This window comes from Lissotriton vulgaris, chromosome 11 (genome assembly GCF_964263255.1).
Source record: "Lissotriton vulgaris chromosome 11, aLisVul1.2, whole genome shotgun sequence".
Classification (NCBI taxonomy): Eukaryota; Metazoa; Chordata; class Amphibia; order Caudata; family Salamandridae; genus Lissotriton; species Lissotriton vulgaris.
Window position 1 is genome coordinate 1,106,817,199 of NC_141699.1, and position 18,314 is coordinate 1,106,835,512.

Here is an 18,314-nt window from a genome sequence, read left to right on the forward strand (position 1 = left end):
TGGCATGTTGTGTGGCATGTTGTGTGGCAGGTGGTGGTGGGCGTGGAAAATTCGATACTGCCTGTTGCGTGTTCTGTGGGGTGCTATTCTGTCTAGGAGGATGCGGTCTTTCTTTTGTTTTGCCTGTAGCTATATTATGTTTCAGGACAGCACATTCATTCACATAGTGACCTGGTTGCTTGCAATAATTACAGTTCCCTTTGACAGGTGTCGTGCCCTTTTTATTCGTATTAGCTGGTACCGATTGTGCAACCAGCACTTTCATTTTCGTATCTTTCATGCGTCTCTTTTCATGATCCTGTTCCTCTCTAATTCGGTTCTGGTGATATTGTAACATTTGCAACATTTGGGAAAGGCTATTTGCTTGCCAGGTACTCTCAACCTTCAGTACTCTATTCTTGATCGGGGGTAAGGAATTCTCTACTAATTTGCTCACAAAAAGATGTGGATATGACTCACTACTAGGCTTAAGACCACTATTAATAGAAAAACATTTCTCAAATCTAGAATAAAAATCACTTGTGTCTTCGTCTTGTTTCTGTTTGCAGGCTGAAATAGCATCCCAATCTTCCTTTTTAGTAATCAATAGTCTTGGCAGAACTTGTATCAGGAGTTCAGGTAGTGCTTTAGCTTTGTCCCCAAGACCAACACCAGGGTGCCGGTCTTTATCCTCTGCTTCCAATTCTGCCCAACTTAACTTTTTCTCTCCCACCTCCCAATCCTTTTCTTTAAGTTTTTCGTAAATACCAGCAGGCAACAGTACTTTCAATAATTTAATAATGTCAGCATACGTGTAATCCCCTATGCGTAGAATGTCTTTTAATTCACGGTGAAACCCCCCCGGATCTTTATCATGACAGGGCAACATCTTTTTCATTTCCAATATTTCTAGTTTCGTCAAGGGTGTGTAAACATATACTCGTTGAAGCTCACCCGCTATATTTTTAACGGGATGTACCTCTCGTAGGGGGTTCTGTCTGTCTATGTGTAAGTTCTTTCTGTCGTGGTGTGGGGCAGGAATCATGCACGTGGTCAGAGAAGTAAAGTACTTATGTCGTTGGTCCAGAATGACATTAATTAATTCAGTACCTAGGTCTGCCCATCTTTCTAGAAGTATATCGTCCAGTAATTTATATAAGGGACCGGGATCAGAATATTGACTCTCATATAACGTGATCAGATGTTGAACCATGTAAACACCAGCCAAACGCTGTTCGTTCGGCGGAAGGCTCAAAAAAGTCTGGGCCACTACATCACTGTTATATATGTTAGAATTAGACACCCATTGGACGGCTGACCGGAATAATTCCTGTTCGTGTGGGGTGTGGGGTCTCTCGCACTCTACCCGTCGTCTCAGTGCCTTTTCAGTAGCTTGGAATAGATTTTCGAGGGAATATCTTTCTTTTATGGAATGACCCTGTTTGCGGTGGTCGAGACACTTGGGCCTGTCAAACTGTCGCGCTTTGCCTACGTAATTTATTTTATCCTTCTCCTCCATTTCGGGCTCAACCTCTTCAGTTGATGACTCATACTGCCCGTCAGAATCTTCCTTGTGTATTTCTATAATCGCCTTTCGTATTTTCTTGTACATACTTTCTGTCTGTCCCTGTTTATCATGCCGACCGGCCGATATGTTGTCACTCCAATCCGTCAAAACTTTCTTCACCTCCCTGTCTGGTTGATCTTGTTCCCTGATCAGAAAGTTAATCAAAAAACGTAAAATCATATTCTTAACATCCACCTTTCTTTGTTCCATGGCATCTTCTATACTCTCGGGTCCCTTACCAGTTCTAATGAAATCGTATATTTTATCTAGGTGGTCCTTCATGCCTGGTAATGTGATCAAATAGTCAACGGCATGTCTTAATCTTAGTGAAAACACGAGCATTGCATCCTCTCCTGGCACTGGATCATATATACAACGTGGAATCGTTACACCTACGTACTTAAATGGTGTTGATGTCATTTGTGGCGTTCGTGGTTGCCCTAGCCCTAGCCCTAGCGGTGTTCGTGGCATTGGCGGTGTTCGTGACGTCGTCGGTGGCCCTCCTCCCACTGCCCCTTGCCCTACGTCGTCTTTCACGGTCACGGCCTTCGGAAGAGACGCCTGCGGAACCTGAAACTGTAGAAGCTGATCCTGTGCTGGGGGCGGAGGGAATTCTGCATTTACATAGTCTGGTGCCGGTTCTTCTAGATAGGAGGAAATAAAAGCTTCAGAGGCTGTCGGCTTCTGTCTACGTACTCTAAAGGGTACTGGTGGTGGCGTATGCGGTCTACGGGTTTTGTCTGAAGGGGTCACCTTAGCTAGTTCTTCTGTAAGGACGGGATAAATACCTGCAACGAGGGCATTTCTTTCTCTATCTGCTTGTTCTGCCTTGACCCGTTCCCCCTCCTCCCGCAGTTCTTTTTCTCTGGCTTTTTCAGCTGCTTGTTTACGTCTCTCTGCTTGGTGGAATTCTTTTTCTGCTCTCCTATGCGCTTCTTTACGCCATAACTCAATGGCATCTTTCTGGGACGGTCTTACTTTCTTTTTCCATAGCGCTTCCTCTACTTTCATAATGCATTCAGAATCCCATGTTCCTGAGGCAGGCCATCTGTACTTCTCCTCTAAATCCTTCGTGTAATCTACCCACAAGTCTAAAAACAATATGGCATCTAGCCCGTGTTTCTGGTACATAAAATGACCAGGTGTGTCTCTGGGCGGGACGGGAACTGCCTCTTCGAGTATTCCTTTCCTGGTCCCTATCTGACGTAATTTCGAAAACAGTGGCATGTTGGAACTAACGTAATGAAAACACAATACACTAAAATAGACTGACTGAAACAACCATTCACACTACAACTCTAGAACATTGAAACAGATACAGTTTAACTGATACATGTACTTAAAGACAGTTAACTTTATGCACTGGAATACAGTACAGCCATACCGGTGTCGTAAAGAGATACGTCTTTACCGTGCCCACGTTTACCGTGGACCCGTCTTTACCGTGCCCGTATGAACGAGACACGTCTTTACCGTGCCTGTGGGAACAGACACGTCTCTACCGAGCTCAAATAAATGAACCTGTCTTGAACTTTATGCGTTCCCAATAACGGTACTCACCGGGAAGCAGAACTTGAAGGCCTCGGAAACTCGATACTGCGTGACTGTGGTGCCGCTGCTGCTACTGCCGCTGCTGCTACTGGCCATGCGCCTCGGAACAGGTGGGCCTCGGGATACCTCGGACCTTGCTCTCTCACGGCTTGGGCTCTGGTTGGGATGATCCGCAATCCTCACCGCCTCGTGTGGATGCCTGGTCACAGTCCGTCTCCTCCGTGGGCCTGAGGGAGTAAGCAGGAAGTCCCGCTGGCGTGTACACTGTGAAGTCCGTCACGGCTGTAGAAGGGGGCAAGGGCTGGACCTACATCACCGGCGCGTGGGGAGGGGGACTTGTCCCTATTCGGGCGCCAGATTATGTGGTAAATAAAAATATTACCCTGTCGGAATTTCTATACTTAAACAATGGATCATGCATATAATGAGAGGCAGAGTCCGTGGTGTCTGATTCAAAAGGGCTTTATTTCAGTAACTCGAGTTAAGGGAGAATCGGGTTCCATCACCACTAAGGTTCAGGAAGGATCGTCATCTGAACTTTATTCACAGAGTACATTATTTATACTGTAAACATACAATACATTGCATAGAGAAGGCGGAGCGCTCCAGGCGGAGCAAGCGAAGGAGAGAGATAAGAGCACATGGGCGTGCAAAAGGGCGTGTAAGAAGGCGTACACGTGGGCGTTCCCTTGAGGAGTCATAGGTGTATCATAGGTGGGTGGATACATGAAGGGGGTCTGTGTGGTCAGCTGGAACCTTTACCCTACTCGTGTGCGCCACTTGGTCATGACGTGGAATTGACGTATAACTGGGGGAAGCTGGGGGGGAAACTGACTTTCGTTCTAGTAGAGAAGCCTTGAGTGTCAGGACAACCTACACGTCTGGTATTATCTGATATCTTGAGTTTGGAGGATGTATGGTCTGAAGTAAAGGTCGCTCGAGCAAAGGTTGCTCATCACTACGAGCCAGTGTATGCATATATTTCTTCGGGCATTGCGTGGGGCCATGGGCCTTCTATGGATGCGAGTTCTGTAAATCACTTAAATGGAGACAGAAAGGCTAGGCCCTATCTTCTGCAAGCTGATTATGTTTACCTTCTTCGTTAAGCAGGAATGTGTTTCTGTGGAGCAGAGGCAGATAACTGTAAGCAAAATACTGTCTTGGCAGGCCAGACTGGGCACCTCTCGGCTGGGCAGGAAGTATGCGAGAGGTCAGGGATACATAACTAAACTGCAGCTTTCAGAGTGTCTGGAGGCTTGAAGCCTGAATCCGGGTCCTGGCTCAGCTGAGCCACAAAACGGGTTCATCTCGACTTTTAAACGTGCACCATACATTGGCAACATAGGCCTTAGTGCAGAATTAACGTTTCTTTCATGGGAGGCTTGGTAACTGACATTCTAACGTTGGACGGAAATGCAGAGGCATTATTATTACAGGCATGAGAGGGAGGAATGCATGGGTGACATTAACATACATAGGGTACATGCAGGGGACACATTGGCCACGAAAAATTCTATTTCCTCAATGGAAAGCTATCACTGCATCTCTTCTAGGTGAGGGAAGCTATCACTGCATCTCTTCTGGGTGAGGGAAGCTATCACTGTATCTCTTCTGGGTGAGGGAAGCTATCACTGTATCTCTTCTGGGTGAGGGAAGCTATCACTGCATCTCTTCTGGGTGAGGGAAGCTATCACTGTATCTCTTCTGGGTGAGGGAAGCTATCACTGCATCTCTTTTGGGTGAGGAAAGCCATTACTGCATCTCTTCTGGGTGAGGGGACCTATCATTGCATCTCTTCTGTGTGAGGGGAGGTATGCTTAGATCTCTTCTGGGTGCCGGAAGCTTGCCAGAAGTTAGTACTGCAGACTGTTCTACGTGAGGCAAGCAATGACTGCATCTCCTCTGAGTGAGGGAAGCTATCACTTCATGTCTTCTGGGTGAGGGGAGCCATCACTTAATCTCATCATTGTGAGGGAGGCTATGTATCTCTTCAGGGCGAGGATATTTATCACTGCATCTCCTCTGGGTTTAGGGAAGTTATCACTGCATCTCTTCTGGGTGAGTAAAATATCATTGCATCTCTTGTGGATGAAGAAAGCTTACACTGCTGACTGTACAGCACCACTTCTTGGTAAGGAAAGCTTCCACTACTGCTTTACTGTACCTGCTATGGATGAAGGAGGCTTGTTCTGCTTCAGCCACTGTCTGTGCTGCATCTGTTCTTGGTGAGGAAACTTGCACTGTTGGTTTTACTGCACCAGTCTATCTGTATTACACCTAGTCGGGGTGATGGGAGATTGCACTATTGGCTTTACGGCAACTCTCCATCTGCATTGTACCTGTTACCGATGAGGGAAGCTTGCACTGTCGGCTTTACTGCACCTAATTGTCTGTGGTCTACCTGTTATAGATGATGGAAGCTGGCACTGCAGGCTTTACTGTACCTGTATGCCTGTAGTCACTCTGTTTGAGCTGATGGAAGCTTGCACTGCTGGCTTTTCTGCACCTGTCTGACTGTAGTTTGCCTGTTCCATGTGATGGAAGGTTGCACTCTTGGATTTAGTGACCTGTCTGTCTGCACTGCACCTGTTTCGGGTAATGAAAGCTTACACCGTTGGCCTTACTGTACCTGTTTGACTGTAGCTTACCTATTCTGGGTGATGGAAGCTTGCACTGCACCTGCTGTCTGTTCTTTATCTGTACTAGGCGAGGGAATCTTGCACTGTTGGCTTTACTGTTCTGTCTATCTATATTGTACCTGGTCTAGTTGATGGAAACTTGCACTGTTCATACTGTCTGTTCTGCTCCTGTTCTGGGTGAGGTAAGCTTGCACTGTTCACTGCACTGCACCTGTCTATCTGGAATGCACCAGTTCTGGCCGAGATAAGCATGCAGCACCGCTGTCTGTGGTGAACCTCTTTTGGTGAGGGAAGCTTGCACTGCTTCTGTGTGTAGTGCACATGTTCTGGATGGTGAAAACTTGCAGTGCTGCTGTCTGTACTGCATCTGTTTTGGTAGAGGGAAGCTTTCACTCTTGAGTGCACTACACCTCTCTGTCTGGAATGTTCCTCTTCTGGGCGAGGGAAGCTTGCAATGCTTCTGTCTCTAGTGAGCCTTTCTGGGCGAGGGAAGCCTACACTGCTTCTCTGTAGTCACCCTCTTCTGGATGAGGGAAGCTTGCACTGCTTCTGTCTGCAGTGAGCCTCTTCTGGGTGAGGGAAACTTGCACTGCTTCTGTCTATAGTGAGGCTATTCTGGGCAAGGGCAGCTTGCACTGCATCTATCTGCAGTGAGCCTCTTCTGGGCGAGGGAAGCTTACACGGCTTCTCTGTAGTCAGCCTCTTCTGTGTGAGGAAGCTTGCACTGCTTCTGTCTGCAGTGAGCCTCTTCTGGGTGAGGGACGCTTGCAATGCTTCTGTCTGCAGTGAGCCTCTTCTGGGTGAGGGAAGCTTGCACTGCTTCTGTCTGTAGTGAGGCTCTTCTGGGTGAGAGAAGCTTGCACTGCTTCTGTCTGTAGTGAGGCTATTCTGGGTGAGGGAAGCTTGCACTGCTTCTGTCTGTAGTGATCATCTACTGTGTGAGGGAAGCATGCTCTGCTCCTGTCTGTACTGAGGCTATTCTGGACGAGGGAAGCTTACACTGCTTCTCTGCAGTCAGCCTCTTCGGGGTGAGGGAAGCTTGCACTGCTTCTGTCTGTAGTGAGGCTATTCTGGGGGAAGGGAAGCTTGCACTGCTTCTCTGTAGTCAGCCTCTTCTGGGTGAGGGAAGCTTGCACTGCTTCTGTCTGAAGTGAGCCTCTTCTGGGTGAGGGAAGCTTGCACTGCATCTGTCTGTAATGAGGCTATTTTGGGCGAGGGAAGCTTGCACTGCTTCTGTCTGTAGTGAGGCTATTCTGGGCGAGGGAAGCTTACACTGCTTCTCTGTAGTCAGCCTCTTCTGGGTGAGGGAAGCTTGCACTGCTTCTGTCTGCAGTGAGCCTCTTCTGGGTGAGGGAAGCTTGCACCGCTTCTGTCTGCATTGAGCCTCTTCTGGGGGGAGGGAAGCTTGCACTGCTTATGTCTGTAGTGAGCCTCTACTGCGTGAGAGAAGCTTGCACTGCTTCTGTCTGTAGTGAGGCTATTCTGGGTGAGGGAAGCTTGCACTGCTTCTGTCTTTAGTGCACATGTTCTGGATGGTGGAAGCTCGCAGTGAGGGAAGCTTTCACTCCTGAGTGCACTGCACCGCTCTGTCTGGAATGATCCTGTTCTGGGTGAGGGAAGCTTGCACTGCTTCTCTGTAGTCAGCCTCTTCTGGGTGAGGAAGCTAGCACTGCTTCTGTCTGTATTGAGGCTATTCTGGGCGAGGAAAGCTTGCACTGTTTCTTTCTGCAGTGAGCTTCTTCTGGGCGAGGGAAGCTTGCACTGCTTCTGTCTGTAGTGAGGCTATAATGGGCAAGGGAAGCTTGCACTGCTTCTGTCTGTAGTGAGGCTATTCTGAGCGAGGGAAGCTTACACTGTTTCTCTGTAGGTAGCCTCTTCTGGGTGAGGGAAGCTTGCACTGCTTCTGTCTGCAGTGAGCCTCTCTGGGTGAGGGAAGCTTGCACTGCTTCTGTCTGTAGTAAGCCTCTACTGCACGAGGGAAGCTTGCACTGCTTCTGTCTGTATTGAGGCTTTTCTGCATAAGGGAAGCTTGCACTGCTTCTGTCTGTAGTGAGGCTATTCTGGGCGAGGGAAGCTTGCACTGTTTCTATCTGCAGTGAGCCTCTTCTGGGCGGGGGAAGCTTGCAGTGCTTCTGTCTGTAGTGAGCCATAACTGTGCGAGGGAAGCTTGCACTGCTTCTGTCTGCAGTGAGCCTCTCTGGGGGAGGGAAGCTTGCACTGCTTCTGTATGTAGTAAGCCTCTACTGCACGAGGGAAGCTTGCACTGCTTCTGTCTGTAGTGAGGCTATTCTGCATAAGGGAAGCTTGCACTGCTTCTGTCCGTAGGGAAGCTATTCTGGGCGAGGGAAGCTTGCACTGCTTCTGTCTGTAGTGAGTATATTCTGGGTGAGGGAAGCTTGCAATTCTTCTTTCTGCAGTGAGGCTATTCTGGGCGAGGGAAGCTTGCACTGCTTCTGTCTGCAGTGAGTCTGTTCCGGGCGAGGGAAGTTTGCACTGCTTCTGTCTGCAGTGAGTCTATTCTGGGCGAGGGAAGCTTGCACTGCTTCGGTCTGCAGTCAGCCTCTTCTGGGCGATGGAAGCTTGCCATGCTTCTGTCTGCAGTGAGCCTGTACTGGGTGAGGGAAGCTTGCACTGCTTCCTCCGTAGTGAGGCTATTCTGGGTGAGGGGAGTTGCACTGCTTCTGTCTGTGGTGAGCCTTTTCTCTGCAAGGGAAGCTTGCACTGTTTCTGTCTGTAGTTAGCCTCTACTTGGCAATGGAAGCTTGCACTGTTTCTGTCTGTAGTGAAACTCTTCTGGGTGATTGAAGCGTGCACTGCTTTTGTATGCAGTGAGCCTGTACTGGGTGAGGGAAGCTTGCACTGCTTCTGTCTGCAGTGAACCTCTTCTGGGCGAGGGAAGCTTGCAATGCTTCTGTATGCAGTGAGCCTGTACTGGGTGAGGGAAGCTTGCACTGCTTCTGTCTGCAGCGAGCCTCTTCTGGGTGAGACAAGCTTGCACTGCTTCTGTCTGCAGTGAGCCTCTTCTGGGTTAGGGAAGCTTGCACTGCTTCTGTCTGCAGTGAACCTCTTCTGGGCGAGGGAAGCTTGCACTGCTTCTGTCTGCGTGAGCCTCGTCTGGGAGAGGGAAGCTTGCACTGCTTCTGTCTGTAGTGAGCCTCTTCTGAGTGAGGGAAGCTTGCACTGCTTTTGTCTGCAGTGAACCTCTTCTGGGCGAGGGAAGCTTGCACTGCTTCTGTCTGCGTGAGCCTCGTCTGGGAGAGGGAAGCTTGCACTGCTTCTGTCTGTAGTGAGCCTCTTCTGGGTGTGGGAAGTTTGCACTGCTTCTGTCTGTAGTGAGCCTCTTCTGAGTGAGGGAAGCTTGCACTGCTTCTGTCTGTAGTGAGCCTCTTCAGGGTGTGGGAAGTTTGCACAGCTTCTGTCCGGAATGAGCTTCTTATGGTTGACAGAAGCTTGTAGAGCCCCTTGGGCTCTGCCTGTTCTGTGCTTTAGGGAACTTGCAATGCAGGTGCCGTGAGCCACTATTGTGTCTACGTTCTCCAATCTAAATCTAAATTTATGCTGCCATGGGAAAATTGAAATAACTAAACCTAGGTAAATAGCATGGCGGTGACTGTCAGAATATCACATATAAATGTATCTTCCAATATAAATATTATGTCCTAAATTATGTTTGCAAAATATTACAATGGATGTAGATGTTCTGTTATTAACAGTATGGGAATGTTAATTAGATAATATGTATTCTAGAGGATATTCTGGTACCCAGACCTGGTGGGACTCTCTGAGAGTTAAGGGTGAATATATATAGCATGATTACAGAGTTGTTTTAAACATGCTTGTATTATGATCAGTGCAATGATCAATATATTTAAAAGCAACAAGGGAACTCAATAGAGTCAGCCAGGGACCTTGGGAGCAATTTCTTTTAAACAACAGTAGTCCCTTGGAAGGAAGGGAATAAAGGTGCAATAAATATAGACTCCATTTTTACTATATTTGCTTGACGTGTCCAGCCATACAGAGGTCTAATATTTACTTATAAACTACACAAAGGTATTCTAACAGCGGTACACAAGGTGAGGCACAAGCCTGTGCCCTAGGTACCACATAAATACATACAGTATAGAACAGGGAACAAGGGCTTTCAGGCAAAAGCTTAAGGTTTGTTGCACTGATAATTAGACAATGTCAAAGTACAACACAACCACAATTTACACCTTTACACTTTCAGTGCACACAGGGTTTTAACTTGTATAAGGTGTTTACAGGGTGTCGACTATGTTTCGATCCGCCTTTGCGATGTGCGGATCATCATCAGGACAAAAATATTATGCCTAGGGGTATAAAGCCTCAATTGCCTATGGGAAGGAAAAACATTCAAGAACTAGGGTTGGCACTAAAAGTGCAATACACATAGGGGTGAGAAAATGCTGCATGCACAGGGGGTCCTTGTGCAGATGGTGTGGAGATACATTGTTCAACAATAGTGGGGCTAAATCAGACATGGTAATTAGAGTGTCTGTGTTTAGAACCGAGTGTTCCTGGTAATTTCAACATCAGTGGAGTTAAGGTTTTACACATTTAAAACATGATTGAGCCGGCAATTCCCTGCAAAGAAAATCACACAAAGAGCTCAAAAACAGAGTGGTCGTGATTAAAGGACAATTGCGGAGGCAGTGTAACCGTGAGGGGCCGTGAATTGGTTGAAGCAACCAATTGGGAAGCAAACTCGGTGGCTTACGAACCTTTAATAGAACGGGCGTGGGCATGGTACATGGTGTACCCAGACTCTCTTCGTAAGGGGTCCTAAGAGTTATGCTCACCTATTAGGTCCTGAGGATATACGTCAGCCTGTGGAAGGGAGTATAGGTCAGGGGGTGCCTGCAACAATGGTCCTGAGAAAATGTGTTATCCTATTAACGAGCCTTACCAGAATTGCTGTGATTAGGGCTGCGCTGTCAGTGCTATTGCAGGTCTTGGTGAAGGTCGGATGGCTGCGGCACAGTATCCTAAGGGAGAAGCGCGGGGATAGTGAGTACGGGTCAGGCCCCCCTCCGGTTGAGGAATTAGTCATGCTGGGGTGGCGGGACTTACGGGGAACACAATGATCAAGACACAGTGAATTACGCTTTGCAGAGGATTCTCCAATAGTAGTATGATCATTACCCAATCCCTGGAAGTCAACATTGCTTGTTATCACAATTGAACTGTAAAAGATACACTAAGTGAAAAGCAGTCAGCAGCCGTGAGTAAGCATATTAATATACTTTCAGTATGAGAACCCCTCCACCATCAATATTTCCAAAACCACCATGGGTTGGGGAACCGGAAAGCGGCAACGATGATTACATTGTTAACACATGGGTTTTGCATCTGATTTAGGGTTTCTCCAGTTCCGATTGTGAGTAATGTCCTCTAACAGCCTTTGTAACCAGTAGTTCAGTCCATTGATCGACTTTCCAAAGTGGGTTGAACATTCAGATTCCTGCAGGTAATGCTTGCAGGAATTTGCGTGGTGAAAGAAAATTTGACCCGCCTCTGAATAAAAAATCTGTGCAAACACTATTTGTACCCATTTCGAATTTACTTCCAAACTTGGAATAAACCTGGTCTTTGGGCACCGCAAATATTGTAAATTCAATTTACACTGTTCACTACATTCTACAACTGTTCCACATCACTATTTCAGTGTTGTCTTTTTTGTCCTTGAGAGAGGTAGTGGCCCTTATTCCAGTGAACAGACTTTTAGGGAATAGGGAAGAAATTCTAACTACGAGATGAGAACAGTCTTCCGTGACACTCTATAATTAGTCAAGGTCTCAGGGATCTGAAATGTGTTTCTTTGATAAGGTTAACATCCATCCTGTGGTCTGGATACAGAAACAGTAGAGCATTCCTCAACAGCCATGAGTTTACTATTACACTCCACAACTAGTCAAGTTCTCAAGGATCAGAAATGTGTTTCTATTAAATGGTTATCATTAATCTTGTATTTTGGAGACAGAAAGAATAGAGCATTGCTCAACAGCTATAATTGTACTATTACAATCCACAACTAGTCAAGGTGTCAGGAATCAGAAATGTGTTTCAATGATAAGGTCCTCTTCAATCTTGTGGTCTGGAGACAGAAACAGTAGAGCATTGCTCAACTGCTATGAGTTTACTTCTGCCTCTGCTGTCCATTGACCGTGGACTGACTCTCCTGTGACATCTCTCTTTAGGATGACTTTAAATCCTACTTCAGGAAGAAGGTGAGATGGATCTATCTGCCTGCGCTCATGAGCCCATCGAGGGGGAAGAGGGACTATCTCATTGCGGCTGACAAGAACGCCCTCCTCAACCGAGCCATCATGAAGCCAGAGCACAAGGTACATGTAGAACATTAAGTATCTTCACAATTAACACTATCACATCAGCAGCATTCTGGGGTGGGGGTACTAGATGTACTGTTGTCCATTCTGAAGGACTCATTATGAGTGATCCAATAATCCCATATTGGGCACATACGGCAGCTTGCACCTGATACTGAATTGCAATTTATATGCAAGTTCCACACATTCTTCCGGCACAAGCTTCTTGAAGTAAATCATGTGGACATTTGTGCAGGGGCAATACTGTGAATACGTCTTGTAGATCATGGAGGGTGAACCACGAGGATTTATATTGTTATCTAACTGATGGTATTTGTCATGTTGCAGTAACACACACCAAATGCTGCATTATTGATAATTCTGCATGCTATATCACTGCATTATTTTAGCAGAATGTGTCCTGAGGTATCTCCAGATAACACCTTACCAATGAACTTATGATTGATGGGAGGGAATTTTGATTACAATAAAAAAATGAAATATGTGGAATTCATCTGCTTAGTAAACTTAACCTTAACTCTCACCCACAGCATGCGCTCTTTATAATGTCACGCATTAAATACTGCAATGATTGTTCAATAACATCACCAAAGATCTAAGTCATGTTGACGTGAATAGAACCTCACCTAAAACTTAAATGGAAAGAAACATCAACTAGAATTGTATAGATCCATTTAAGAATCATCAAATGATGTAAGATGCACTGTGACCAAAAGACTCATTACTCGCAGTTGGAAGTCACCTGACCTTCTGCACCTCACGGCCTGAATGCAGTCGCTTACTGTCTGGGCACTAGCGGAGAGCGTAGCACTGCATACGGAAGACAACCTGGGATGCTATCATAGCTGACTTGCATACTGACACATATGATGCCTCCACACCATTGACTGACATGGGAATGGCAGTAGAGGGGGAGGAACACCCCCCTTGGTAGGAGTACCAAAATACAACCTGTCCTGACACCAAGCATCCAGCTCCAGGATCTAACTAAACTAGGAAACTCATACAGCATCTCTTTATTGTTGTTCTTACAATTGATTGCAATGTAAATGATCCTATGGAGAGGGATATGATTAAGTCACCCAAATTATTATTATTTTTACTATTACTGTTACCTTCAGAAACAGATTGTTTACTTCTAAAATTGTGATTTGTTGATTCTTGTGACTTGTGAACACCTGCAACAGAACTGTGCTTCATAGAGTCAAAGTCACAACTTCACTGAAGACTTGATATATATATATATATCCAAACCCCGCCTTCGTAGTACACTACTGTGATATGCGGCCTATATCCAACAACAATGTATTGGATTGTCACTTGTAATGCTAGGATGCAGTTGCTGTTAATCGAAGGTTGTAATTCATTGTTGCTTATATGAGTGGATTGTAAAACAAAAATGCAATAAACAAATTTAGGCACAAAAAAATATGAAAAGTAATCTTCAAAACTAAAATTCTGTCTGACGATGGAAGCTTCAATCCAGCTGATCCAAGAGTGTAAGAGAAGGAAGACATGTGTTACCATGAGTAACTAAACTCAATGGTGGAAATTCTGAAATGCCTAAGATCAGCACATCATCCAGAGCAGAGGTCTTCAAACCGTTTCGCTTTGAGCCCTCAAACCAAAATGTTTTCAAGTTGGGCCCCCCTCCATAATGTGATGGCAGAACTCAAGGGGGGTGGGGCTTATAAGGTCAGGTCAGAGGTATATTTTCTTTAGCTCTCAATCCACACTTAGGGGTCAATTGTTATGCTGCCCGTAAAGACTCTGACCTCTGGTCGGAGCCTTTAGCGACGCATTGTAATGGGCCACGCAGTTTACTTTTGGACCGCCTCATTATGATGGAGGTGGTTGGAAAGTAAACCGTCCGGTCATTCCGGCTGCCCCTGAAGGGATCCAATAGCTGTGGGCCAGTTGGATGCTGGGCAGTAATTTCAAGGGATGGCCTTTCCACTCTTGACATTACAATGCACCTTTTCACCTGTGCATTTGCCACATAATCCTTCTTCTGCATTAACTAAGCATTTTGTAAAAAAATATTGTTTCTAGCTCAAATAAAACAGAAATTGCTAAAAATATGGCAACATGTGTCCCTGCCCTTTGCAAAGGTTGACTAGTTATCTCTCAATTGCTTAGAGTTGTGTTTGCCATTTAACTGGTACAAATAAGGTGTTACCATGTGTCAAAATGGCACAAAATGAAATAACACTATCACCAGTTGTGCTGCATTGCGCAACATATTTTCCTTTTCTTGTGGCATCATTTAGTCAACCCTATAATTTGGTCCTCCACTAAACATAATGCCAGCGACCCCGTTTACACTGTGTGCAATACAATTTTTAAATAATGACATATATACCCACAGTGCTTTCTGTTACAGGCTGCAACCTCATACCCTGTAAATACACAAGTCACTATTCTCTGACTCTATTATCTTGTAATGGATCTCTGATTTCACAACAGAGTGATCACAATACAAAATTGAGGTTTCATAATGTACAAGAGTACATTTTTTCACCGACGTGACTCGTATCATAATAATAACACAAAATACCTGGTTCTGTACCTCTAAACTATTCTTTATCGTGTAATATCTGTTTATCAATTCTTCTGGGAAAAGATCTGTTGGAGAAATATAATGTTGATATGGATTTCCCTTTCCATGAAGTTTCTGCATGTAAGTGTCTGGCTCACATCATTAATGGAAACAGACCTATTACACTGCTTACTCAACCCTTTTAATAATACTAATTAAAGGATTGCACGTAAGATGAGTGATGAAGAACATAATTGTATTAGAGAATTTAATGAAAGGAGAGTGCAAATTTGTAGAAAAACTGTGGAAGCAAGAGAGATTGAGATTGCAAGAAGAAACTGAGGAGAGATTTTGAAATTCCAAAATGCATTCTAGACTTAGAATGAATCAAAAGAAGAAGGGAGTGATGTGAATGATCTATGAGAAATATAACATTTGAGAAGCTTCAGAAATTATTGAATTGAGTGAGTTTAGTTATAGTTTTTTTTTTTTTATTAAATTTTTACTTTATTACAACTCCAGGTCACATACACAGCCAACATCGCCTACAACCCGGAGGCCGGCGGCATCAGGAACGGGAAAGGGGAGAAAAAAATAAATAAAAAACACACCTATCAAACCCCTGCGTAAAAGTAAATGACACAGCCGTAACATCCAACAGCCCAAGGGCCTGGCGGCAAGAGCGCAGGCGCGGAACCAGTGTGTAGAGGTAGCAGAACATATCAGCTACCGCCGGAGAGCCATATTTTGTAAGCAGGATGCAAGCACCGCAATGCAAACAGAGTCAGACCCAGGTGTAATAAGGCGTGTCAGAGTAGGAGGATCGACATAGCCATCCGGGAGGGACTGTGCAGAAACCCAGACCCAGAACAGAACAAACCCACCCACCCCCAAAGAAGAACCAGCCAGACTACCTAAACCCGCGTCCACCACCCACCCCCCACCCCACACTACCACCATTAACCCTCCAGCTAGGCTGAGGGGGAATGAACAGTCGCCCGCGAAGGCGAGATGATGCTCCAAGAGGGGGACAGTGGTTACCGCCAATCAGCGTGGCCGTCTCAAGTCACATCTACCTCATACACCTCAAACGCCAGGCGAGAACCATCATTCTGACACAACGTGGAGGTTATCAACCATCATACTCCTCAAGCACAGCTGCAGTAGCCCCATCTTCCTGTAGTACATCAAGCTCCACACTCTCTGGGTCCGATTCATCACCCTCCCTCGCAGTCTGGAAAGCCCGAAACATACCCCAAAAGTTTTTGGGTCTACTCTTGGGCGGTAGGAGTTCACTATACATCTCCGATTGTGTGCAACAGTAAAGCAGGTCTGTTTCCCATCTTTTTTTGGTAGGGACCGGCCCCCGCATCCAGCATAATGCTAACAGCCGTTTCGCCATGAGCAGTGCCATGTCCGCGAGTCGTCGCAGAGCCACAGGGAGGGGTTTTGAAAAACCAAGTAAGGCGAGCGCCGGGTTGGGCAAGAGCACCTCACCAAGGATGGTACTGAGGTCCGCAAAGACTTCCACCCAGTATTTGTGTATTGCAGGACAAGTCCAGGCCATATGGAAAAAGTCCGCCGTGTGAAAGCGGCAGCGCTCACACTCCGCTGAGTCACGAAGGCCATATCTGTGCAACCTCTCAGGAGTGTAGTAGACTCGCTGCAAGAATTTAAAATGCACCAGCCGGTGCCTGCCGTTGAGAGAGATCTTCCTAGTGTTAGTGGCACAATACCTCCACATGTCGTCTGAGATAGGAGATTGGAGGTCAGTCTGCCAGGCCAAGCGGGCCTTGGAGGGGGAGCACTGCCGCTGACCATCGCCCAACGACCTAAGAGCCGTTATCAATTTGCGCGCTGAGGGGGTTTTGATGACATAGGTAAGTTCCGGCACTACCGGTGGTTCGGCGAGGCCCGGGCCCAAAACGGCCAGAGCCGCTCTGCGGACCCTGTGATATTGGAAGCGATGCAGCATCGTCGCCCCGGGACAAGACTGAAGGACGTGATGCAGCGTTTTCAGAGTGCCCTCTGTAAAGAGGTCCCCCATGGTAACGATGCCAAGGTCACGTAGCGCCGACAGGACACCCTTCTCCGTTAATGGAGTCAACCAGGCCGCCCATTCTATCCGGAGCAAAGGTGAATACAGCAGGGAGCACTCGCGGGGGCTGATCAGAGCATGCCAAGCATGATTCGTGGCAGCTATGGAGTCCAGATTGCCGACCCGTCTATCGGGCGGATAGCACACCATCGCCGGGAGCGGGACAGGGTCTGCAAAGAGCCGCTCCAATTTGACATGAGGTATGTCCGGGTCCCCGTGAATCCACGTATGAAGGTGGGCACCCTGTGCGAGTCTGTAGTATCGCTCCAGATCTGGCGCCCCCAGGCCTCCCTGTTCGTAAGGAAGGGTGAGCGTTTTCCACTGCACCCGCGGCTGTTTGCCTCCCCACGCTAGGCGGACAAGTGTCTGCGTGAGTTGCCGGAAAAAGGTTTTGGAAAGGACTATTGGTATATTCACGAATAGAAAAAGGAACCTGGGGAGCACCACCATCTTCATGAGTGCAATCCTGCCCATGAGTGAAAGTGGGAGCTTAGACCACACCTCGACGTCATCCGTCAGTTTGGAGTAGGCCACCCCGTAATTCTCGCGGATCAAAACCTCCGGATCTGTATGGATGCGTATCCCCAAGTAGCGAATGGAGTCCGTGGTCCATTGCAAGGGGTACTCCGAGTCAAAGGGGAGCGTCACCGGGGTCAGGGGCAGTGCTACTGATTTGGACCAGTTGACGCGGAGGCCCGATAGAGCCCCAAACCTCACCACCTCTCGCAGCACCGCAGAGAGGTTGGTCTCCGGTTCTCGGACATATAGTAGAGTGTCATCTGCGTACGTGGAGATACCAATTTGGTATGTCGGGAAGTTGATCCCTTCAAACCGGTGGTACTCTCGTATAGCGCAGGCGAGAGGCTCCGCCACCATAGCATACAGTAGCGGGGAGAGGGGACAACCTTGGCGCGTGCCCCTCCCAATTTCGATGGGAGCGGTGACCAGGTTACCCATCCTCAATCTCGCAGTGGGTTTGTAGTAAAGGGCTCCCAGCATTTGCAAGAACGGCTCCCCGAGGCCGAATTTACGAAGGACCTTCAGCATGAACGGCCACTCGACCGAATCGAAGGCCTTCTCCATATCCAAGAATATGGCCACAGCCTTGCTTTCGTGTTTGACATGCTGGATCGTGCCCAGGACTGTGCGGATATTGTACGTGAGATTGCGAGAGGGAACAAATCCAGCCTGCTCTGGGGCGACCAGATCCGGGACCAGCAGCGAGAGGCGAGTCGCAAGGATTTTAGCATACAGTTTCGCGTCCACATTGATCAGGGAAAGCGGCCGGTAAGAGCCACATTGGTCAAGGGGTTTGCCAGGTTTAGGGATGGTGATGAGCAGCGCCTCTCTCATGGATTTCGACATGCTGCCCTGCTGGCAAATATCGTCGAACAAGAGCATCAGATATGGGACCAGTTGCGCCTTGAAGGTTTTATAGAATGATACCGTGAGGCCATCCGCACCAGGAGCGCTGCCGGATTTCATGCTTTCCAGTGCCTCCGTTATCTCCTCCTTCTGGATGGGGGCCATGAGAAACTCCCTTTGCCAGTCAGCCAGGAAGGGCATCTGC

General features: G+C 47.1%; 1 protein-coding gene across 1 annotated transcript in view; it reads left to right on the plus strand.

The window, feature by feature from the left end:
* LOC147684248 (putative cation-transporting ATPase 13A4) overlaps window positions 1–18,314 on the plus strand; it is a 387,249-nt gene that overhangs the window by 59,272 nt on the left and 309,663 nt on the right. The window contains exon 4 of the mRNA XM_086944648.1: window positions 11,958–12,104. Coding sequence (XP_086800774.1) covers window positions 11,958–12,104 — 147 coding nt within the window. The remainder of the gene's footprint in view (window positions 1–11,957; window positions 12,105–18,314) is intronic.